At 40.9% G+C, this 25,097-nt stretch overlaps 1 protein-coding gene across 2 annotated transcripts in view; it reads left to right on the top strand.

Moving 5' to 3' along the window:
* The first annotated feature begins 875 nt into the window (after positions 1-875).
* Positions 876-25,097, top strand: part of FLT3 (fms related receptor tyrosine kinase 3) — a 61,164-nt gene continuing 36,942 nt past the window's right edge. For both annotated transcript variants that reach the window (XM_072937359.1, XM_072937358.1), the window contains exons 1-3: positions 876-1,010; positions 21,757-21,878; positions 23,831-24,033. In XM_072937359.1, coding sequence (XP_072793460.1) covers positions 968-1,010; positions 21,757-21,878; positions 23,831-24,033 — 368 coding nt within the window. In that variant the 5' untranslated portion in view covers positions 876-967. The remainder of the gene's footprint in view (positions 1,011-21,756; positions 21,879-23,830; positions 24,034-25,097) is intronic.

Genomic DNA, 25,097 nt, shown 5'->3' with positions numbered 1-25,097 from the left:
GGAATTCCTAGAACCTAGGGGCACGTTAAAACCATTTGGTCCTCTCTGCCCACTGACGGTGGGGAAACTGGGATTCTGAGAGGACAAATTCCTGGTGAAGGTCAGGGGCTGGCTGAGAGCAGAATCAGAGCCAGCCTCAGGGGCTTTCCAATCGTCAACTTCAGCAAAGGAAATCAGTTCAACTTGAAATATTACGTGCCAAAGAACAAGAATTATGGAGTGGATAATTGAAAACATCCCCGGGAGGTGCACTTTGTGTTTTGCTTTGGTTTCTATGGCTGGTTTTTAGCCTCCCTCATTGCCTTGGTTGACATTGAAACCGAGCCTGTTTTTCTTGCTGCCGCTGTTGACTGGGTCCTGGGCATCTAGGAGATGGAAGGGGAGACAAAGAAAATCAGTCCGCAATTAGGCTCCACCGAGCGTGGAACGCGACCCTCCGCTCGCCTGCGCGCCGGCCAGAGGCGCCCGTGTGCGGCGCGGATTTAGCTCGCGTCCTGCGGCCTCAGAGACCCCGGCGCGCGCGGGGAGGACGGTAGCTGGCTCCCTGCTGTCCTCACGCTCCTGGACCCAAACCCGAGAGGGTTCAGGGACTCCCGGGGGCAAGGCAGCTCTTGTCGTGCGTCCTCCCCAGCTGGAACCGCAGAGCCCCTGCGACTTCCCCGGCGGAACCGCGCCCAGTCTCCGCCGCCACAGCCGGGGAGCCCCGGGCGCCGCGGAGCGCGGGCTGCGGACCACGGCGGGCACGTGGGCTCGGCCGCAGCGCTGCGCCAGGCACCGGCGCCCCGGCGCAGCCCCTGACGGTGGGGAGAGGGATCCTCCCCCCCCTTCTACTTTGCACCAGTCCGAGGGAATTTGCGGTCGGTGACGCGCATCCTTAAGCGAGCCACCTGCAGCGCGGGGCGCGCCGCGGAGGGCGGCATCGCAGGGCTGGGCCGGCGCGGCCTGGGGACCCCGGGCTCCAGAGGCCATGCCGGCGTTGGCGCGCCTCGGCGGCCGGCTGCCGCTGCTCGGTAAGGCCCCGCTCGAGCCCCCGCGGCCCCCGGCCCCCTCCCGGCGCGGGGACCCGGCGCGCGCCTCCTCCGTCCCCGCCGCCGCGCTCCGCTCCTCCCCGCCCCGCTCCTACCCTCGCTCCTGCGCGCCTCCCCTCTTTCGCGCCCTCTCGACTCGCCCAGAACTCGCCCGCGGCCCCGGCCTTGCCCACCCCACGTCCTCCTCCCCTCCTCTCGCGTCGCCGCTCCGGCTCGGCCCGCGGCCCCCGCCGGCGGCCCCGACTCCCCCGGCGGCCTCGCCGAAGCGCTGCCCGGGGCCGGGGCCGGGGCCGGGGCCCCACCGCCCGCCTCCCTGGCCGCCCGCTCGGCCCGCGCGCCCGGGTGTGGGCAGGCCGCCCGAGTCTGCGGCCCGGAGCTGGGCGCCAGGTGGCCCGGACCTCGCCTGCACCGACCCTGGCCACCAGAGACTCCTGGGGGGCGTCTTCAACTCTTCTTTTGAGGTTTTGATTTAAGGAGTGAACTCTGATGGGGAAATGTGCCCGCGTTCTCGCTTTCCCAAGCGAGTCGTCTTGGGTAACGACCCCCACCCCGCCGAATTTCAGTTGGATCAATGAATAGTTACTTTGGAAATTTGGAAACGGGTTTTACATCTTAAAATACTAGCTACCCTCTCCTCCTGTACTAGATTTTTATCCTGACATTAAACCCCAAGAGGATTTTCAAGGACTCAGCTGACCATTCCCAAATAATCTAGGTGGAACAACTGTTACTAGGGAAAAAATATTCCCCTTTAGATCCAGTTCATCTATTTGGAGACATGAGCGGGTTGATTTGCTTATATGGTGCAGGAGACAGTTTTGGGAGCTAGGGAGCCTAAGGTCCCTGTCCTAGTTCTGCGACCTTGGGACCAGCGCTCACTGCCCCTGGTCCCGGCGTCCTCCTCTGTCCAGTGAGGGAATCCAGCTGTGTCTCCTCCAGCTCCAAAATTCGAGCATTCTAACTTGAAGCCTCTGTGGCACATAGAGAGAAAATATTGGCAGTATAGAAGTGCAAGAATTATTTCCAATAGCTTTTGTTGTAAATAATTCAGAATTGCAGAGTAAAAAAATGTAGCATAAAGGAGTGGGCAAACATCTTGCATTTCCTAAACATCTCTGTTAACTGATAAATATGTATATTTCAAATGTATAGTTCAATATGTTTTTCAGTCTGTGACAAAAAGCTTTCTGCTGTGTATAACATTAAGTAGTAAGTGAATTTTCCAGTAGCATAAAAAGGCTTTCTTAAAGTATAAACATCAGTACATGCAACTATATTTAAGCTGCATTGAATTCTTACATATTTAGGGACAGTCTCAGAAATTCCTACATCTCTCTCCAGATTTTTATAAGTGAGGCATAATTTGCATACAGCAAACATGCATACATCTTCGTAGCACAACTCCATTAGTTTTTATATATGTACTACCTACCTAATCATTATCTGATCAAGACACAGAGCAATTCTAACTCCGCCCCCTCTCAGATTATACCCCTCAAAGGTAGCCACTATTCTGATTTCTAATACCATAGTTTTGCCTGTTTTTTCAACTTCATTAAAACAAAACATCATTATGTATATTTTTAAGCTTAAGTTCAGCTTCTTTGACTCAACATTGTGATTATGAGATTCAACCTTGTTCTTAGTAACAGTGGTTTTGGGGTTGGTTTGTTTTTCATTGCTAGGTGCTGTTCCTTAGTATGAATAGACTATACCTCTTATTTATCCATTCTTTTGTTGAAGAACTTTTAGGTTGTCTCCAATTTTGTGTCATGGGGAACAACATTGCTATGAACAGTGTTTTACGTGTTTTTGATGGCCATAAACACCCGTTTCTCTTTGGCTGATATCCTCGAGTCGGATTCCTAGCTGATAGGAGGAGGCACACGTCAGTTTTGATAGTCACTGTCAAAGAGTCTTCCGAAGTGGTTGTACCATCTTACATTCCCACTTGCGGTGTGTGGGAGCTCCAGTTATTCACATCTTTGCCAACACTTGTTATTACAGATTTTCTTGAATAAAGAAGCATACAGTGAGGAGCTTAAAAGTGAGAACTGTAAATGTTTAAAAGCTTTAAATTCCTTGAATGATAGGATGCCACCCCCATTTCCCTTCTATTGTAAGTTCAACCTTTTGTGAATAATGTTGAGATTTTCCAATTAGTATTTAAAGGATGGAAACATATTCTCCGCGGCCTTAACTGCACTGTGTGCTGATAGTGGCTCAGAGGAGGGGGATTTCAATATTTCAATAACTGTGGTACTCTTTCCTTAGTGTCAGAAAATTCATATTCAGAGCCTTGACTTACACATTTTAGTTGCCGTCCTTTGCCCTTGCTGTTTATCTTACTTTATCTGCCTTCTAGTGAACTGCTAGCCTAAGATGGGGGGGGAGGTGTTTGGGAAGAGATGGAGGGTAGGGATACTGGGCAAAGACTGGTTTGGATTGGATAGGACACCAGACCTGGTGAGCTGGTGTTAAGGTCCCCTTCGATCTAAAAGTCTAGTCCTTTGATCCTAAAAGGGTAGTTCTAATTGTGGCCATCATACAAGTTAGATTGGTTATTCATTTCTTCTTGGATAGTTCACATGGATCTATTGTAAATTATCCTCTTAGGTTTAATTGTGAACTACTTGGCTCTCCTTTTTGTAACTAAAAAGGCACTTTCATTAACTCTTAGTTATCAGTGATTATTTTGGTGGTGGTGTTGAAGGCTCCTGTTATTTAGCTGAAAAACAGTCAGGTAATGAGATATTAAATGTGGAGGAGGGAGACTTACTTATATACCAGGGAAGACTTTGGATAAGAAAGATGAAGAGGAAGCCTGCATGAGGAAGAAAAAAAAATTTTTTTATTTGACAAACTTTTGTTGAATACTTATTTCTGTGCTAGGCCCAAGGGGTACTAAGATGAAAGATGAAGGGGGGGTACGTACTTATAAATAGCTAATTCCATTTTATTTTAAAAATGCATGGCCATCACCTTTCCCCAAGAAAACATTTTGGCACAAAGCTTGCTTTCAGTTAGTTAAACCTTTCTACACAGGTATGAGGATCACTAAATATCAATAGATGAAAAATGGCATGCTTCAGTAAAGAAAGCTGCCACCAGGTCAGAATAGGACTCCCAGAAGGTTTTTGTGCCCTAAAACTGCTTAAACATGGATATGCTGTACTGCATGGTTGTGGGAAAGAAACTAGTCTTCCATTTAAAATAAAACCAATGGACTGTTCCAGAGTGAAACATGACCGTTTTTCAGGTCCTAGCAAGAAGTAGTTTTCCAAATGGTTCTTCGAACAAATTTGTTGACTGTGTTTTACTCTCCAGAGAGCACTCCCGCTCAGTTGAAAGGCCCACAGGATAGCTCAGCTTCGTCACGTTCGCCACAATTCTTTTTATTCCTCCCATCTTGTCATTCTCTAATGAAACTCAAAGTCATGTGACAAGAACCCTTATCATTCAGTGTTCAAGACTGCAGTCTTGCTGAACCCCCAAACAGCCACCAGATGTTGCCTTAATCTTTACAGATTCTGATTTGGCAAAAAGCAAGGAATCTCAAAAGGAGTATATCTTATCATTTTTCTTGGTTTTTGAAAGGGACCTTGCAGAGAACAGGAAGAAGAATTTGGGGAGGGGAAGTGGTGGGGCTGCCAGTGAGCTTGGCCTTTCCATGGTGCTGTGTCCTTTATTCTCTCCGAAACAGCAGAGCCTTGTGAATCTCACAGTAGGCGGTTTGTCTGAGTAGAGCTTTTGGTTTTCGTCAGATGACTTTGTGATCTTAAGATTTTTCCATCAGGATTTTCAAAAAAGCCCACGCTACTGCTTAGTTAGGCAGCCACAGTGACATGACCAAAGGTTCTTCTGTCTCTTTGGGGTCCATGAGCTTCACACCTCTGTGATTTACTTACCCTTGGGTGATACCTTCTATGGCTAGATCAACCCTGGTCCTCAAGTGATGAAAGCTTTTGTAGAACTCACTGATGGTCGTTAGTTGGTATCGTGCAATTCTGTTCCATGGGTACCAACACATGGAGAGGAAATTTAAAAATAATATAAAAGTACACACACGCACTGTTCTTTTGTGGCTAGAGGAATTGCATAAGATCCTAAAAGAGGAACTATTGTTATTTTTTAGGTTAAACAGTAGAAGTATTTTTTCACTGCTGTCATTGTAAGTCAACTGGTAGCCAAGAATACTCTGTAAAATTATTTACGGTCTGCTCTAAAACAGGATATTGTCATTATTTATTTAAACCGTTGTGCTTTGATTGCAAGATAGCTGCTGAATTCAGTCTTCAGCTGCTCTGCTATTTGAGTTACAGTTTTCCTAATGTCAGGGATTCTGTCCTTGGAGCAATGCAGTTGGATATGTTAGGACTGACAACACAGTTGAGAAACGTGAGTTTTTATTTGGGCAGAGAAGTTCTCTGCACTTAAGTTCCTCATCTGTGAAAAGGAAATGAGCCGTATCTCACCCCTTCATTGGGCAATACCTGGAAAGTACAGTGGCGTCCCTGGTCAGGCAGGTGTTTTGCAGAAAGAGAGATGCATCAAGTCTAAAGAAATCATTAGAGTTTAGAGTCCCAGGATGCTCCTCCTTCCCTTCTTAGACACATGGGAGCCCTATGTATTCCAGGACTTATGTTAGCTGCCGCGTAGTCCTGGTTCCTGCTCACAGCCCAGTGTCAGGGGTGTTGGTGGGAAGGGGCAGGCTTGTAAGAGGAAAATCTCAGTGCAATTTGAGAAATAGGCCCTGAGGTTGAGCCTTTCCCGCAAGGTGAGAAAACAAGGCAAGGCCTCCAAGAGGAGGTGAGGCCAGAGCCTTGGCTAGAAAGGTAAGTAAGAGTTGACGGGGAAACAGGAGGGTCAGGACACTCCAGGCAAATAGGGCAGCGAAGAAAAAGGTACAGAGGTCCAACACACGGAGTCGTTGAAAACTGTAACTTCATCCTGGGCTGCTGAGGCACAGTGTAGAAGGCCTCCAGGATAGGGTGACCGTCATTAAAAACTTGTAACTCAGAAAATTGAAAACTGTTCAATGGAGAGCTTTTTTAAAAAAATCAGGGTTGCCAGAGGCTCAGTGTATAATGTGGAAGGAGTATTTCAGTGATGAGATAAAGGACTTGGACTTTATCATATGGACCAAGAGTCTCTGGATGGAATTCAGGGGGTCCACTTCATCCTTTATGGTGTGTGTGCGTGTGTGTGTGTGCATGCGTGTGTTTGTGTGTGTGTGTGTGTGTGTGTGTATGAAGGTAAATTGCTTCCATCAGATTTCAGTGGGGTCTGTGACTCAAGAAAGGGTAAGGACCATCACTGTAGGTTATTGCAGGGTTTTAAGGGGAGGAATGAGGTGCTCTGATATGTGTTTTAGAAAGACCGTTGGGGTATCTGTGTAGAGGGTGGGTGTCAGGCAGACAGGACCATGGCGGGGAGGCCAGCTAGGAAGTTGCTGGCAGGAGTCCAGGCCACAGGCGGCAGGGACTGGAATTAGGGCAGGGGTAATAGAGACACAGAGCCGCGGAGAGATTTGGGGATTATCAAAGAGGTTAAAATGTCAAGGCTTGGCAGCTGCCTGGATGATGAAAAGTGAGGGAGAGGGATGAGTGGAAAATGACTTCTGGGTTTCTGGCTTCAAACAGTAGGTGTGTTGGCATCAACTTATGAAGAAGGAGAGGAGGGAGTAGATTTAGGAAAGAAAAGGGGAGATTAAATCTGAGTTGAAGATTCCTGGGGACGACCCAGATACAGAGCCTACACACAGGAAGTGTGTGGTTGGAACTCATGGGCTAACAGAATTTACAGAGAAAGAGCATAGACTGAGTGGAGAGGATGAGAGGTCCCCAGTTCTAAGGAAGAACAAGCCCTGTGTGTCTCCTCCCTACTCACAGCACGGCTCACAAGGACCGCTTCTGGGCACCACGTGTATGGGGTGGGAGGGGTCCCCACTCCAAGCAATTCTCAAACACCAGTTGGATGTCCTACACTTTAACTCAGTTCTGACACTCTCTACCTGGAGAGAGCATCAGATCCCACAGGATCAGGGTGCAAACCCCTCTCAGCCCCCTTCAGAAGTCAGTCTCAGGTGCCCCCTGGGCTTCTGACGACCGGCTGTAAATCAGAGGTTCCCATGACTGCCTCCTTGAATTTGATTAATTTGCTAGAGCGGCTCAAGGAGAACAGAAGTCAGAAAACATTTTACTTACTGGATTAACAGTTTCTTATGGAAGGATGTGGCTCAGGGACAGCCAGATGTAAGAGGTACACGGGGCCAGGCAGATGGGAAGGGGCCTGGAGCGTCCGCGGCCCACCCCCCAGGCAGCCACTCTCCCAGCAACCACTCCTGCTCACCAGCCCAGAAGCTCACCAAATCTCAAGAATTTTTGTAGAATTTAATCAGCACACCCTCTTCCCTTTTGCCCAGAGGTCAGCTTTCAGTCCCACCCTCCAGTCGCTCAGTCTTTCTTACAACCAGCCCCATCCTGAGGCTACCGGGGGCCCCACCCTAAGCCACCTGGTTAGCATAAACTCTGCTGTGATCAAAAGGGGCCATTATGCGTAACAACAGACACTCCTATCACTCAGGAAATTCCAAGGATTTTAGAGCCTTTGTTTCAGACACTGGGAGTAAGACCAAATATATTTACTATACCACTCTAGTCTGCTGCCCTTTTATACCAGGGAAAAGTGGGACCCAAAGAGGTGAAACGACTTGCTGAAATTCAGGGTTATCACAGCAGGTAACTCTTGAAGAGGGGCTTAGAACTCAGGTCTCCAGGTCTTACCCAGTTCTCTTTGCCGCACTGGAGACTTGACTTGGAGAATTTGACAGTGAGGTGCCCTGACATTGTCTGATTTGTTCTGTAATGTCTAAATTCATCACTTTTTCGATAGAGTAGATTTTACTTTTACTTAAAATTTTGTTTCAGATTGGTGCCAAAGTTTTTCTCCACTCCCCCCACCCCACCAACACCCCTTTGGGAACTCTTCTAGTTCTAGAGCTGTCCTCGTTGCTCAGAATGTGTTTGAAACTGGACTCTGGGACAAGCCACCAGGGTTCTGGAATGGATTCTCAGAAAGAACCTTGATAATCAATGGTGGAAAATTCTTCCTTCGGCTTTTTAAAAAGTCAGATTTATTGAGGTACAATTTTCATTTAGCAAATTCTGCCCTTTTTAGTGTATGGTTCCATGAGTTTTACCAACACTTACAGTCACATAACTGCCACCCCTATCAAGATATAAAACATTTCCTTCCCCTCAAAACTTCCGTTCTGCTCCTTTGTAGTCAGCCTTAATGCCCACTTCCAACCCCTGTCAACCAGTAATCTCTTTTGTTCCCATCATTTTTCCATGTTCTAGAATGTCATATAAGTGGAATTTTACAGTATGTAGACTTACTTTTGAGTCTGTTTCTTTCACATAGTGTAATTATTTGAGATTAATCCACATTGTTACATATATCAGTTCTTTTTTTCCTTTCTATTGCTGAGTAATACTCCATTGTATGGATGTGCCATAGTTTATCTACTAATGAGTTGAAGCTCATGTGTTTACTTCTAGTTTCTGACAATTATGAAAAAAACACTATGAATACTTGAATGTCAGTTTCGGTGTGAGCATAGGTTTTCATTTCTTGTGGGTAAATACCTTAAGAGTGGTGTTGTATTGCTGGAATGCATGCTAAGTGAATATTCAGCTTTGTGAGAAACTGCCAGTTTTTCAAAGTGCTTGTACCATTTTCTGTCCACACCAACAAGATACGAGAGTTGCAGTTGCTCAACATCATTGTCGTCACTTGGTATGGTCAGTTTTTTGGTTTTGTTTTTTAACCTTTCTAATAGGGGTGTAGCAATATGTCATCATGGTTTTAATTTGCATTTCCTAATTGCTAATGATGATGATCAACTTTTTGTGTGCCTAATTGCCATGCTACATTTTTTCGGTGAAGTGTCAAAATCTTTTACTTGTGTTTTATCAGGTTATTTGTTTTGAAAATATTTTCTCCCATTCTGTGGCTTGTCTTTTCATTTTTTTAGCAATGTCTTTTGAAGTTATTAATTTTGATGAAGTCCACTAGTGGAAAAAAATTTGCCCTGTACTAAACACTGCTCACCTAATGAAGCTTAAAAGCAAAGACCTAAAAAGAGCAAGGAACTTAACTACATCCCAGAAAAAAAGTTCAAGAATATTTAACAGAATACGAAAACATCTGACACCTGGTTAAATTCATAATGTCATCCCATTACAAATTTACAAACACAGGATAAAAATTCAGCCCATAATAAGGAGAAAACTCAAACATCCAAAAGGGACCCCAAAATGACATAGAATATACAATTAGTAGGCAAGAACATTAAAATAGTTGTTTTAACTATATTCCATATATTCCTGAAGCTAGAGGAAAGCTTGTACATGTTAAGTAGGGTAATAGTAAATATGAAAAATCACGCAGATTAGACGTCTAGAGGTAAAAACTATAAATACACTGGATGGGATTCATAGCAGATTAGATACTGCAGAAGAAAAGATTAGTAAACTCAAAGGCACAGCAATAGAAACTGTCCAAACTCAACAGAGAAAACAGACAAAGTGAAATGAACAGAGAATCAGTGAGCTACATGAGGACTTCATTTGGTCAAATATACCCGTAAGTCTGATGTGTGAATGCATCTGTTTTCTCTGGATGCATTAAAGATTTTCTCTTTATCATGGTCTTTAAACAATTTGATTATAATGTATCTTTTGTAGTTTTCTTCCTGAGTCATGTGCTTGGGTTTTGTTGGGCTTCTTGGGTATGTGGATTCATTATTTGCATCAGATTTGGAAAAACTTTCTCCATTATTTTATCAAATATTTTTTCTGTCCTCCTCCCCCCCATTCTCTCCAAGAACTCTAATCACATGTATATTTGACCATCCAAAGTGGTCATTTTACTAAATGTAAGACATAAAACAAAGAATAGGATACTGGTCCTAGATGGCTATGGTGCACATCAAAGGAATGATTTCAATAGGCCCAGACTCTTGCATCTATACAGAAAAGCGCTAAATTCATTGATTTGAGATGTCTGGTTTTCTTTAATTAACAATAATCTTTTGATGTTTGAATACTTGATTTTTATTGCAAAACTCCTATATATCGTGGTCCCTCCTTTGCCTCCTTGGAGCAGTCCCTCAGAGTAATCTGAAGAGTCTGCCTCCCAGGCTTGAAGTCCTCAGAAAGTCTGCCACATAAAACATAATTCTCAACTTTTAGGTTGTGCGGTTTTTTTAGTTGACCTGCCTGATGTGTAGGAGTTGCTTAGTTTCTGGATTTCTTTCAGAGTGAACTGTTCCTTGTGTACCTGTAGATTTGGTGTATCTGTGGGAGCAGGTGAGCTCAGGGGCCTCTTTCCTGGTCATCTGTGAATTTTGAGTTTTTAAAAAATACATATTTTGGATATAAGGCCTTTATCAGATAAGTAATTGACAAGTATTTTTCTGCCAATCTGCACTTGTTTTTTGGAAACCAGACATTCTTAATCTTGAAGATATCCAATTTATCAATTTTTCTTTCATAGATCATGCTATTGGTTTTGTATCTAAAAAAAAAATCTTGGTCCAATATAAGATTAGAAAGATTTTCCTCCTAGAAGTTTTACAGTTTTAGGTTTTACATTTAGGTTTCTACATTTGCATTTTAGTTTTACATTTAGGTCTATGATCCATTTTGAGTAAACTGTTTATATGGTATGATGCATGAATCAAAGTTTTTCATTGAATACATTTGGAAATGAATATCCAATTGTTTCAGCACCATTTATTGAAATATTATGATTTTTCCATTGAATTACCTCTCGACTTTCATAAAAAATAAACTGACTACATATTTCTAGAGTTCCTATACTTTTCCATTGTTCCATTTGTCTGTCTTGATGTCTACTCCCCACTGTCTTAAATATTGCTTTATAATAAGCCCTGAAATCAAGTATTATAAATCTTCCAACTTTGTCTTGTTTTCAAAATTCTTTTGGCTATTCTAGGTCTCCTTCATTTCCATGTGAACTTTAAAATTGGTTTGTCAATTTCTGCAGGAAGTTATGCAGAGATTTTGATAGGAAAAACACCTGGCTCTGAAAGCCAAGGGGCTTGTGTTCACAAGATCCACCAGATTATGGCAAACAAAGAAACGGTTCATAAATGCTTTGCAAGGACTCATTGTGACTAGATCCCCCAGGCTCAGTGCAGAGGCAACAGACAGAAAACATCCTTCTCCCAGTCTTTCTCTTAAAGAGGTCAATGTTCAACCTGAGGGTCAGGCTCCTAGTTTAACATGCATCTAGGAACTGACTGCAATCATGCCTGAAACGGAGAAGGCTGGCAGGCACCATCTACACGATCCCCCTCTGGTATCTGTCTGAAAGGAGTTTGCGCACATATCTAGAGCCCTGGCCTTTGTGACTGCCACCCAGAGGACACACTCCTTGATCTGGTGGCCAGCAGGACTTGTATTTATGGGTCCCACTGGACTGTAGCAAACAAAGAAGTGGTTATTAATCAGCTGTCCTTTAGGGCTCAGTGCAGAGAGAGCAGACAGAACACTAGCTCCCATTCTTTCCCTGAAAGAGATCTTTTTGCATACTTTAAAATCTACTGCCTGAGAGTCCAGCTTCCAATCCCTGTGCATCTAGGTGCTGGCTGGGAGCCCCTCCTTTGAGACACTGACAAGTCTTGTCACGCCGTCACTACTGGGAGCCAATAAGCACAAAGAAGGCAGTTTGAGAGACAACCAAGACCTAAGCCTGGGCTGACCGATAAGGTGTATCTGCTGCGGGAGCCCAGTATGTGAAGACGGAGAAGGTGGCTATTTTATCTGATCCACAGGAACCAACACAGAGAATCAAGGAAAATGAAGGAGAGAAATATGTTCCAAACAAAACAACAAGATAAAACTCCAGAAATAAACCTTAATGAAATTGAGATAAGTAATTTACCTGTAAAGTGTTTAAACTAATGGTCGTAAAGATGCTTACTGAGGTCAGGAGAACAATGCATGAATAAAATGAGAATTTCAACAGATAGAAAGCTTAAGAAAGCATTAAACATAAATCATAGAGCTGAGTGATACAATAATGGAACTGAAAAATTCAACAAAGGTATTCAACAGCAGACTGCATGAAGTGGAAGAAAGGATCATTGAAATTGAGGACAGAGTGGTGGAATTCATCCAATCAGAGGAGTAATAAGGAAAAAAGAAAAATAAAAAGATTGAAGATAGCTTAAGGGACACCATCAAACTGAACAATATCATATTATAGGGGTCCCAGAAGAAGAAGAAAAAGAGAAAGGGACAGAAAGTTTACTCAAAGAGATAATGGCTGAAAAACTCCCTAATCTGGGGAAAGAAACAGATATCCAGATCCAGGAAGCCCAGAGAGTCTAAATAAAATAAATCTAAAGAGACCCACCAAGACGCATTGTAAATAGTCAGAAATTAAAGACAAGGAGAACATTTTAAAGGCAGCAAGAAAAAAAAAATCTTGTTACATATAACAGAACCCCTATAATACCATCAGCAGATTTTTCAGCAGCAGCTTTGCAGTCTAGAAGGGAATGGCATTATTTAGAATGCTGAAAGAAAAAACTGCTAACTAAGAATACTCTACCTGGCAAACTGTTTTTGAAAACTGAAGGAGAGAGAGTTTTCCACATGAGCAAAAGCTGAGGGAGTTCATTACCACTAGACTAGCTTTAAAAGAAATGTTGAAGAGGACTTTTCAAGCTGAAATGAAAGGACATTAATTAGTAACAGGAAAACATATGAAATTATAAACATCTTTGGTAAAGATAAATATGTAGTTAAATTCAGAATATTTTAGTGTTGTAAGGATGATGGATAAATCATTTGTAAATCTAGTATGAAAGCTAAATGACAAAAGTAGTAAAAATATAATCATGATAATTTGTTAATGGATACACAAAATAAAAAGGTATAATTATGATATCAGACTTGCACGAGGCAAGGTTGCCACAATCCTTCAATTTATTAAAAGTGCAATATCTGCAAAGCAAAATAAGGCAAAGTGCAATAAAGCAAGGTATGCCTGTGCTATGAACAATTATATACCAACAAATTGGACAACCTAAAAGAAATGGATAAACTTCTAAAAACATACAGCCTACCTAAAACCAAATCATGAAGAAACAGAAAATTTGAACAGAATTATTAGTAAGGAGATTGAATCAATCAAAAAAAAAAAAAAGCTCCCAACAAAATCCAGGACCAGATGGCTTCACTGATGAATTCTAACAAACATTTAAAGAAGAATTAATACCAGTTTTTCTCAAACTCTTCCCAAAAAAAACAGAAGGGGAGGGAGCATTTCCAAATTCATTTTATGAGGTCATCATTGCCCTAACACAAAAGCCAGACAAGGACACTTCAAGAAAAGAAAATTATAGGCCAATATCCCTGATGAACATAGATGTAAAAATCCTAAACAATATATTAGCAACCCAAATCCAATATTATATTAAAGTGATCATATACCATCTTCAAGTGGGCTTTATTCCAGGAATGCAAGGACCATTCAACATCCACAGACCAGTCAATGTGATACACTATATTAACAAAATGAAGGATAAAAATTACATGATCATCTCAATAGATGCAGAAAAAGTATTTGATAAAATTCAACACCATTCATGATAAAAACTCTCAACAAAGTGGGTATAGAGGGAATATGCCTCAACATAATAAGGCTCTATATGACAGGTCCACAACTAAAAATCATAATCAATGGTGAGAAGTTGAAAGCTTCTCCTCTAAGATCAGGGACAGGACAAGGATGCCCACTCTCACCATTTTTATTCAGCAAAGTACTAGAAGTCCTAGCCAGAGCAATTAGGCAAGAAAAATAAATAAAAGGCGTCCAAATCAGAAAGAAAGAAAACTGATTCTATTTGCAGATAGCACGTTATATATAGAAAAATGTAAAGACCAAAAAACTATGAGGACTAATCAATGAATCCAGTAAAGTTGTAGAATACAAACTCAATCAATATACAACAATCACTTGCAGTTCTATCCACTAACAACAAACTATCAGAGAAATTAAGGAAGTAATTCCATTTATAATTACATCATAAAGAATAAAATAACTAGGAATAAATATAACCAAGGAGGAGAAAAATCTGTACAGTGAAAAGTATAAGATATTGATGAAAGAAAATGACTAACTCACAAATTCCTGGAAAGAATTTATGTTCTTGTGGATTGGAAGAATTAATATAGTTAAAATGTCCATATTATTTAAAACAATATATAGATTCAGTACAATCTCAATCAAAATTCAAATGGCATTTTTCACAGAGATAGAAAAAAATTCTAAAATGTGTATGGAACATAAAATACCCTAAAGAGCCAAAACAATCTTGAGAAAGAAGAACAGAGTGGGAGACATCACACTTCCTGATTTCAAACACTATTACAAAGATACAGTGATCAAAACAGTATGGTATTGGCATAAAAAACAGACACATAGATCAATGGAACAAAGTAGAGAGCCCAGAAATAAATCCATGCACATATGGTTAATTAATTTATGACAAAGGAGCCAAGTATATACAATGGGGAAAATATAATCTCTTCAGTAAATGGTGTTGGGAAAACTGGATGGCAGCACCCAACATAATGAGAGTGGACCCATATCTTTTACCATCCACGAAAATCAATTCAAAATGGATTAAAGACTTGAACATAAGACCTGAAACCATTAAACTCCTAGAAAAAAACATAGGAGATAAACTCTCTGACATTTATCTTAGCAATTATTTTTTGTATTTGACACCAAAAGCAAAGGCAACAAGAGCAAAAATTAGTTAACAGGGACCACATCAAACTAGAAAGCTTTCACATAGTCAAGGAAACCATCAACAAAATGAAAAGGTAACCTATGAAATGGGAGGAAATAGTCCCAAATCATGTGTCCAAAAAATATAAAGAACTCTTACAACTCAACAGGAAAAAAAAAAATACGCCCAAACAATCTGGTTTAAAATGTGCAGAGGAAGTGAATAGACATTTTTGTAAAGAAGACCTTCAAGTGGCCAACAGGTCAATGAAAAGGTGCACAACATCACTACTCATCAGTGGAAGTGCAAACCGAAACCATGAGACATTAGTCATATCTGTTAGAATGATTGTCATTAAAAGGCAAAGCATAACAAGTGTTGGTGAGGATGTGGACAAAGGGGAACCCTTATGCACTGTTGGAGGGAATGTAAATTAGTGCTGTTACTACGGAGATCCATATAGAGGTTCCTCAAAAAATTAAAAATAGGACTACCATATAACCCAGGAATTCTACTTCTGGGTGTATATCTGAAGGAAACAAAATCACTATCTCAAAGAGAGATCTGCAGTCCCATGTTCATTGCAGCATTGTGTATGGTAACCAAGACATGTAGACAACTTAAGCGCCCTTTGATGGATGAGTGAATAAAGAAAATGCAGCATGCAGTTGACCCTTGAACAACAGAGAGGTTAGGGGTACCGACTCCCTGTGCAGTTGTAAATCTTAGTATAACTTTTGACACCCCCATAACTTAACTAATAATAGCCTGCTGCTAACCAGAAGCCTTACGGATAACATAAAGAGCTCATTAGTAATTATTTTGTATGTTATCTATATTACATGCTGTATTCTTACAATAAAATAAGCTTAGAGAAAAGAAAATGCTATTAAGAAAATTATAAGTAAAAGGAAATACATTTACAGTACTGTCCTGTATTTATCAATAGTGTAAGTTTCCATCGTGTTTGCAGAACGAATTGTCTGTCAGTATCTACATTAATATTGTCTTACATGGTACAAAACAGGGTAGATGTTATATGTGTTACTAACACTAGGCTTCAAAAGTAAAAAGATAATGTGAAAAAGAAATTCATATTTATTTACAGGTATAATGATTCTTGCATTGATAATGAAGAAGCAGCTTTACAGTAGCCTAGTGTAAGTGATATGATAGCTCTTCACGGTAGCCTAGCCTATACATTAATGAATGAATTGTTATAATTTTTATGACATACAATGTTACAGTCATATTCATTAAACAGTATTGGAAAGTTCATTAAATTTTTTACAAAACCTCTCACCTGTGGTGACAGACTGATAATGCAATCACTCCAAGTATGAGAGAGAGAGAGTCATATTGTACGGTAATGTAATTCTTTGAAAGCAAAGTTATAAACCAGTAAGAACACTAAAACCTTATTTATTTTATATTAAACATCACTCACCTTATGCCTACATAAGGATAGGCTATCTATATAAATACGAGTCTTGCATATAATGTTCTACATGATGAATATGTAGGTGATGATGATAATGACACAAAAAACATCTCATACAGTTCTTGCTTCCCATTTATTAGATAGTCCCACCAAGATGCACACACACACACACCAAACAAGTTTATTAACTGTAAGACATGGTAATGATTTACTATTCATTAAGTGGAAGTGGATCTTCATAAAGATTTCCATCCTCATCGTCTTCATGTTGAGGATGCTGAGGAGGAGAGAGAAGGGGAGGGGTTGGTCCTGCTGTCTCAGGGGCAGCAGAAGAGAGAGATGGAGGACAGGGTGGGGGAGGTAGTCACACTAGGTGTAATTTTATGGAAATACATCATGATTTCTGTCCGACCTTTTTGCCTTTTAATTTCTCTAAAAATGTTTCTATATGGTACCACTCCTTTCCCCACCATCTGCTTTAATTTCAGCCCTTGTATCCTAGAAGGGTCCATGTCATAAATTAAGAAGTCAACAGCAGCCTTTAGTAGTCAGAACCCTTCTGCCAGATTGTCTGATGTCAGTCTGTTTTCTGGCACTCCTGCTTCTACCTCGTCTTCTTCCTCATCATCTGGCACTGGTTAGAAGTGTTCATCTCCATCAAACTGTCTTCGTTAATTCCTCTGATGTGGTGCCTGTCAGCTCTTGAGTTTCTCCAAGATCCGTGTCTTGAACCCTTCACCTCCCACGTCTTTTGCCAGGTCCACATCTCTTTCATGATATCCTTGATTGGCTCTGTTGTGAATCCTGTGATGTCAGGCACACCCCATCTAGACTGTTTTCTCCAGCAGGAATGTACTGTTTGGGGCTTGGTGGCTTTCACAGCTTTTTGTATAATAGCAACGGCATCTTCCGTGGTGTGAGCCTTTCAGACTTTAATGATCAGTCGGATTCTCCTCCACAGCACTGACAGTCCTTTCTGTACTGTACTGTGTATAATGAGCCTTAAAGGTCCTTATGACCCCCCCAATCTAGAGGCTGAGTTAGAGATGTTGTGTTTGAGGGCAAGTAGAACACTTCAATGCCCTCGTGTGTTAAACTCATGGGGCTCTGGTTGGCTAAGGAGGCATTGTCCAACATCAAAAGAACTTTAAAAGGCAGTCCCTTACCAGCAAGGTGCTTTCTGACTTTGGGGACAAAGCATCAATGAAACTAGTCCAGAAAAAGCATACTCGTTGTCCAGGCCTTCTTGTTGTGCAACCAAAAGACAGGCAGTTGGTGTTTACCTTTCCCTTCAGGGCTTGTTATCAGCTTTGTAGACACAAGCAGCCCTGATCATAAACCTGTTGCTGAACCCACGTTCATGTGCCTGATGTACAGTGAGGCTAACCAAACCACAACATCAAAGTTTGGAGCAGAGAAAGATTTATGGAAAGAGCCATGCAAGAATGGGCAGCTTGTGCTCAAAAGACCCGGATTCCATGATGGTTTTCAGAGGAGAGATTTTAAAGGCAAAATTGGGCGTGAGGGCAGCAGCAGCTGTGACTTTCTTCTGATTGGTTGGTGGTGAGATAACAGAGAGGCGTTCCAGGATTCCTGTGCTCGGCCTGAAGTTACCATCCTCCCCTGGGTGGGGGCCTTGGTTCCTGTAAAAGAACTCAATGGAAGTATCAGATTGTTATGTCTGTCCACAGGGCAGGAACCACGACTCTGCTTTATTGCTTCACTATTGTTTCTTGACGGTTTTCCTTTGTTTCTGCATTCCCTCCCTTTCCTAACTAGTAACTGTTTGAATCTGCCCTTTGGAACTCAGGGAAGGTCTAGGAGGCTGAAGCCTTTTTCCTACAAACTAGAAACGGGGGACGTGGAAAGACTTTTGTACCCAGGAGAGCCCCCCAGGTTCCCGCTTCGTTTCAAACCCAGCTGCATTTGCACAAAGCTGTAGAATCAGCCTACCCCTTCCTGCCTTAAATCTCGGTGCTCTTTCTGTTCCTTACTAATAAATGTCCTTTGTGGCATTTTTTTCCAAAATAGGGTGCTTTCATCTGCATTAAAAGTCTGTTTAGACAGATATATATCCTTTCTCCTCGATGATTTTCTTAATGGCATCTGGGACCTGACTGCTGCCTCTGGTTCGGCAGAAGCTGCTTCTCCTGTTATCTTGACATTTTTTAAAGCCAAACTTCCTTCTAAAATTATCAAACCTTCCTTTGCTGGCATTAAATTCTCCAACTTCACCTTCCTTTGGCTTTAAGTTGTCATATCATGTCTTTGTTTTTCTCTAATCATATTGGAATCCACAGGTACGCCTTTCTTATACCAATCCTGCACCCACATCCTGCATTTTCAATATGAGCTAAAAAGTTATTTTGCAAAAAGTGCAATATTTTCACATCTGCTGGTGTAGTTGCAGCAACTGCTTCACAAATTTCCTTTTCTTTTCTTTCTTTCTTTTTTTTTTACAATGGTCCTTAAGGTGAATTTATTTGTCTTGAAATGGTAGACGACCACTGCAGACCTCCATCTGTGGCACAGAGCAAGCAATTCAGCTTTTTCCTGTAATACCATGACTTGTCTCTGCTTCTTGGGAACACTTCCAGCATCACTAGTGGCACTTTGTTTGGGTCCCACGGTGTGATTCAAGGTTTATGGCAATGGACTAAACAATGAAAAATACGCAAGAACCTAAAGAGACTACTTTTTACCATGATGTGCAATTTACCAGAGAGGAACTGCTCACTGGAGATCATGAGCATCACATGGTGTTTTAAGCAGGTACTAGCAGTACTTGAGCTCATCACAATAGCAGCAGGAGGTGGTTATGAAATTACTACAGTATGACAGTGTGTATGACAGTCAACTTTATGCAGCTGTGATTTAGTATCTCATCGTTACATCTGTTTACATTTCTTCCAACTGCGCATGGTGCCACATTCAGTATGTAAGTGTTCGTGTGCCTAAGTTTTGATAAGTTTCAACTTTCATAATAGATTTATGTTTATTTTATGGTAGTAAGTGATAAAATAGACTAGTATCTACATATATTTTATGTGTTCATGCATCCTTTACTTTTCCTTAATTTCTTAGATATTTCTAGGCTATGTAGTTCCTCTGTGGGTTTTTTCAAATAGTCATAAATCTCCAAAAAATTGCCTAATATATCTATTGAACAAAATCCGTGTATAAGTGGACCTGTGCAGTTCAGACCCACGTTGTTCAAGGGTCAACAGGATATATACAATGGAGTATTATTTCACCATAAAAAAGAAATAAATCCTGCCACTTGTGACAACATAGATACACTTTGAGGGCGTTATGCTACATGACGTAAGTCAGGAAAATTCTGTATAATCTAATCTCACTTGTATGTAGAATCTAAAAAGAAAACCTCATAGAAATGGAGAACAGATTGGTGTCTGCCAGAGGTGGGGTTAGGAGATGGGAGATATATGTGAAGGTGGTCAAAAGGTACAAACTTCCGGCTCTAACATAAATAAGTTCTGGGGATATAATGTGCAAGATGGTGACTATGTTACCAATACAGATTTCCCCACTATCTCAAAGTAGAGCATTCCTGTGGAACCTCTGTAAAGCTGAAATGATGTAAAGTGAAGAAGCTATTACCTTAGGACACATCTAGATGACAGATACACAGAATAAACAGATAAAGCACAGATGCTCATAGACACAGTTCAAAGCTCTGGCAGCTTGATGCCAAGATGCTGAGTATAGTTTCCAGGGTAAGAGCTTGTCAGGGCCCCTCTCCTTGCTTGGGGTTCAAGCTGCCTCTGTAAGAGTTCGCCACAAAACATACTCTGAATGCTGTTTTTGCTTTTCATCTTTTTTCATAAAAGCAAAAATCCTCTTCAGATTTCTTTCAGTTAGTGAAAACAGGTACTAACGTAGGTCTTTTATGAAAGGGAAGCGGCGTAAAGCGAACTTTCGAAAAGTGGGAGATACCTGTAGTCTTTTATACATTTGAAAGTTGCTAAGAGAGTAGATCTTAAAAGTTCTCATCACAATAAATAAATGCTGTAACTCAGTGAGTTGACAGATGTTAACGAAATTTTTGTGGTAATCTTTATCTATCTATCTATCTATGTCTAATCATTCTGTTGTACACCTGAAACGAATACAATGTTATATGTCAACAATATCTCAATAAAACTGAAGGGTGAAAACTCTCAAAACTCAATAAAATACCCCAATTGTAAAAGACTTGATTTGGGCAAAAGATGTGAACAGACACACTACTAAATAATACGTAAGATGTCATCTAAGCACCTGAAAGGATGCTCCAAATCATTAGGAAAATGCAAGTTAAAACCACAGTGAGATATACTACACCTATAAGAATGGCTAAAATTAAATATTTTCATCATACCAAGCGTTGGTGAGGATGTGGCAGACTGGAATTGCCACATACACTGCCAACAGGAATATTAAGTGATGCAACCTCTTTGGCGAACAGTTCACACTTTCTGAAAAAGTTACACAGACACCTCCCACATGACCAAGGTATTCTAGTCCTTGGTATTTACTCAAGAAAAATGAAAGTGTATGTCCATACCATGATTTTTATACAAATGTTCCTAACAGCTCTGTTTGTAAGCTCACCAAAGTAGAGACAGTCCAAAGTCTACCAACAGGGGGATGAATTTAAACACTGTGTTGTATCCATGCAATAGACTACCACTCGGCAATTTAAAGGAATGCGCTGCTGGTATAGGCGTACCTTGTTTTACTGCCTTTTGCTATGCTGTGCTTCGCAGATACTGCATTTTTTATAAATTGAAGGGTTGTGACAACCCTGCCTTGAGCCAGTCTAGGGGCGCCATCTTTCCAACACAATATTTGCTCCCTTCATGTCTTGTGCTTTGTTTTGGCAATTCTCACAATACTTCGAACTTTTTTATTACTGTTATATTTGTTATGGTGATCTGCGATCAGAGATCTTTGATGTTACTACTACAATTCACTGAAGGCTGGTGACAGCAGTTTTTAGCAAGAATGTGTTTTTTAATTAAGGTACGTACAGCTTTCTTAGGTATAATGCCGTTGCACACTGAGACTACAATATAGTGTAAACATAACTTTTGTATGCACTGGAGAACCATAAAGAAGAAAAAATGGCTTTTATACAAATAATCAGTTCCTCAGTTGCACTGGCCTCATTTCAAATGCCTAATAGCTGCGTGCAGCTAGTGACTACCATATTGGACAGCACAGATTAGGAATGTTTCCTTCACTGCGGAACGTTCCCTTGGACAACACTGCTCTGAGTACCTCTGCTCCTGATTTATAGTAAGACTTTGCCTTCTATGAAATTACAATCCCTACATACTTTCCTGTTGGCCTCTTTTCCTTGGTTACATTTCATTTTGTTGTAAGATGAACGCATATTTCTTTTTAGGGTGTGCACGTATCAACAGCATTGTCTTTACTTTGCTTTACAGTTGTTTTTTCAGCAATGACATTCAAGACTATTACAAATCAAGAGCTGCCTGTGATCAAATGCTTTGTAATCAACCATAGGAACAATGATTCATCAGTGGGGACATCGACATCGAATCCGATGGTAAAGTAATATTAAAATTATAACTTTAGCTATTTTCTCTAGAGACCATACTTTGTAAGCTATTGAGACCTGCCATGGCTTATGGGCCTTTCTGTTTGGTATTTAAGTATACGATGCACTCATATCTGGTACAGATGAGAATCTGTGCCCATTCCTGGCACTTCATTCCATCAAGAGTCAGGTCCATTTTGGGTTTGAATTCAGGAAGGGCACTGACGGTCAGAATTAATAAGAAACAGGAATTTCCCTTTCTCCTTCCAAAGAAGCCAGGCTTCTCACTCAAGCCTAAATCCCTTATTTCCAACTGCCTCCTGGATATAGATAAATAGATTTCCCATTTGTTCATTAAAATCCACCTGTATGATTTTTATTTCTATTTCCCCAAACTTGCTGCTATTCTCGTTCTTATCGACTTCTGTTCGTGGCCCTGTCCAGTTCCTAGGCTTGACAGCTCAGTGTCGTGGGCTGCTTCCTCTCCCTGCCTTCACGTTCGGTCAGTTACCAAGTCTTATCAATTTTCTTTCTTGACTAGTCCTCATATAATCACCTCATGTGCTCCAGTCTCGCTGCCACTTCCCTAATCCAAGCCCTCATTAACTCCCTCCTGGTCAAAATAATATCGTAAGTGACTTCTTCCTTCTACAGTTCGGCTCAGGTTGGGCTGCCACGCTGTTCTTCCTGAAGCACAGCTACATACTGTGCAGCCTGGCTTGGACTCCTCTCTGCTTAAAACTGACATGCAAACTGCACACTGTAATCTTGCTCCAGCTCCTTCAAGTTCCAGCCTTGTTTTTTCATTACTCTTCTCCTTCATGGTATTCATCTCATGGAGCCTAGATATTTACTCCAATAAAGGAAGCCTAAATGATAGAGAACTGAAAATGCGTGAAGTCTCTATACAACAAAAAGTGAACATAAAGTAGGCAGTTCCATGCACATTATCCAGTTAAGGATTCACACAAATATACAGTCACTCTGTTTTGTTTTACATGAGTGTGATACATAGACACATGACGTGATGCCCTGGGCTCCCACTCCCCCCCGCCAAAATCAGAGATATTAAAAATATTCTCAAATTTTAAACAGCATGAATAAGTTTCAATAACAGCATTCTACATGAATATAAAACTCCTGATTTATTCATCATTAATACATGATTTTTTTATGTCAGAAGCATGGTTAGTTTTAATTTTTTAGCAGATATTGGTGTTGTAAAACATTGGCTTATTAATAATTAAGACTTTTTACATATACAATATTTCAGTGTGGACAGAAGTTTTTTAACATTATTTGCTATGATTTTTTTTAAACCTTTAGTGTCTTTTCAATGTGAGAAAATAGCTGCACATATTTAAGTGTTTTCTTATAAAATATCATCTTAAAAAATTAACTTTGAAGGGTCATGGTTTCTAGTATTAAGCCCTGCATTTTTTTTTTCATGTAACATAAATCGGTATGCAGCACTCAGGACTGTGTTAAGACCTAGTAATTCTTAAACAACATCAGACAGCCATGCAAACCCTCACTGTGGCAGAGCCGAGCTTCCATCTTCCTGATGTGGAAGCCGCTCCTTATGGATATTTTTCCACTTTGGTGTGAAGTGGCTTGTTAGGGTGTCGATGGCTTTTAAAAAAAATGGCTTTGATTTCTTCTACCATTTACAGTTCTCAGATGAGACATCTTTCTAAAAATCCTATAGTTCAGGTGTGTTTTGAAGAACGAAGCACTCTTTTGTAGAAGCAACTCCATCCTTGGCTATATTACAGAATATCCTGGAACCAAAATAAGAGGATTTTATTGTTTCCACAATGGTAGAGCTCATGCCTAGCATGCACAAGGTCCTGGGTTCAATCCCCGGCACCTCCGTTAAAAAAAAAAACAACCTAATAACCACCCCCTGCAAAAAAGCCATGCATTGGCAATAAATTCACATTGCTTCATCTATGACACAGGCGTCAGAATCCCCAGAAGACCTGGAGTGTGCCTTGAGGCCCGAGAGCGCAGGGGAAGTCTACGAAGCAGCCACCGTGGAGGTGGACATGTCTGTGTCCATCACACTGCGAGTGCTCGTCACCACCCCAGGGAACATTTCCTGTCTCTGGGTCTTTAAACACAGCTCCCTCAACTGCCAGCCACACTTCGATTTACAAAACAGGTGAGAGGCGGGGATGTGCAACCATGAGGATTTGGGGAAGGATACTTTATTGCTATACAAGTGCTTTCTTGTTTCATTTAGAGTTTATTTTCAAATTTCTGTACATGTCCCTTGTAACTCTTATCTGCAGTGAAATAATGAACCAAAAATATACTTAGAGCATGAATATGTGACATTTTATAGTGGTTAAAAACCTGTAAGATGTACAACGCAGAAAGAGAACCCTAATGTCAACTGTGGACTTTAGCTGATATCAGTATTGGTTCATTAGTTGTAATAAACACACCACACCTTTGCAAGATGTTAATAAGAGAAGAACTCGGTGTGCGTGGGTGGGAGAGAAGGAAGGGGAGGGTGTATGTGGGATCTCTCTGAGCTTCCTGATTTTTCTATAAACTAAAATTGCTCTAGAAAATAGTCTATTAATTTAAAAAATGATATATAGATATATTTAGGGCCTGAGAAATCAGTGAAAGCTGGCAAAATGTAAAATAGTGAAAAGAATATTTGGAATTTTAAAGATGGCTTGTTTTCTTTTTTTAAATTTAATCATAGTGAATTTACAATGTGTTAATTTCTGGTGTGCAGTTATACATTTTTATATATTCTTTGTCATATTCTTTTTTAATATAGATTATTATAAGATACTGAATATAGTTCCCTGTGCTGTGCAGGAGGATCTGCTTGTTCATCTGTTTTATATGTAGTAGTTAGTACATGCAAATCCCAAAGACGGATTGTTTTCTAATTGGATTTTGTCTTACATAAAAAGTTAGAAAGTTTTCATTCCATTTTAGTTGCAGTAGCAAGGAGCTTACCAGTTGAAGCAGTAAGATGCTTCTTGCTGGGTGATGCTTGGAGAAGAACATTTGTCTTTACCTATTTTGTTCCCCAGTATGATGAGCAGAAATTGCAAGGATGTGTGATATCCGCGAGACATTTTAGTATGAAGTTAATCTGTGTGTGTAGAACATTGGTCTCATGATCCAGAAAGATGTCTGAGCCAGGGTTTATAGGTTGATGTCCAAGCCTGTATCTAACCCTGTGCTGACCACTGCCCCCTG

The sequence above is a fragment of the Vicugna pacos genome, chromosome 14, assembly GCF_048564905.1.
Source record: "Vicugna pacos chromosome 14, VicPac4, whole genome shotgun sequence".
Lineage (NCBI taxonomy): Eukaryota > Metazoa > Chordata > Mammalia > Artiodactyla > Camelidae > Vicugna > Vicugna pacos.
Note: the sequence above shows the minus strand (reverse complement) of the source record. Positions and strands in the feature narration are given on the sequence as shown.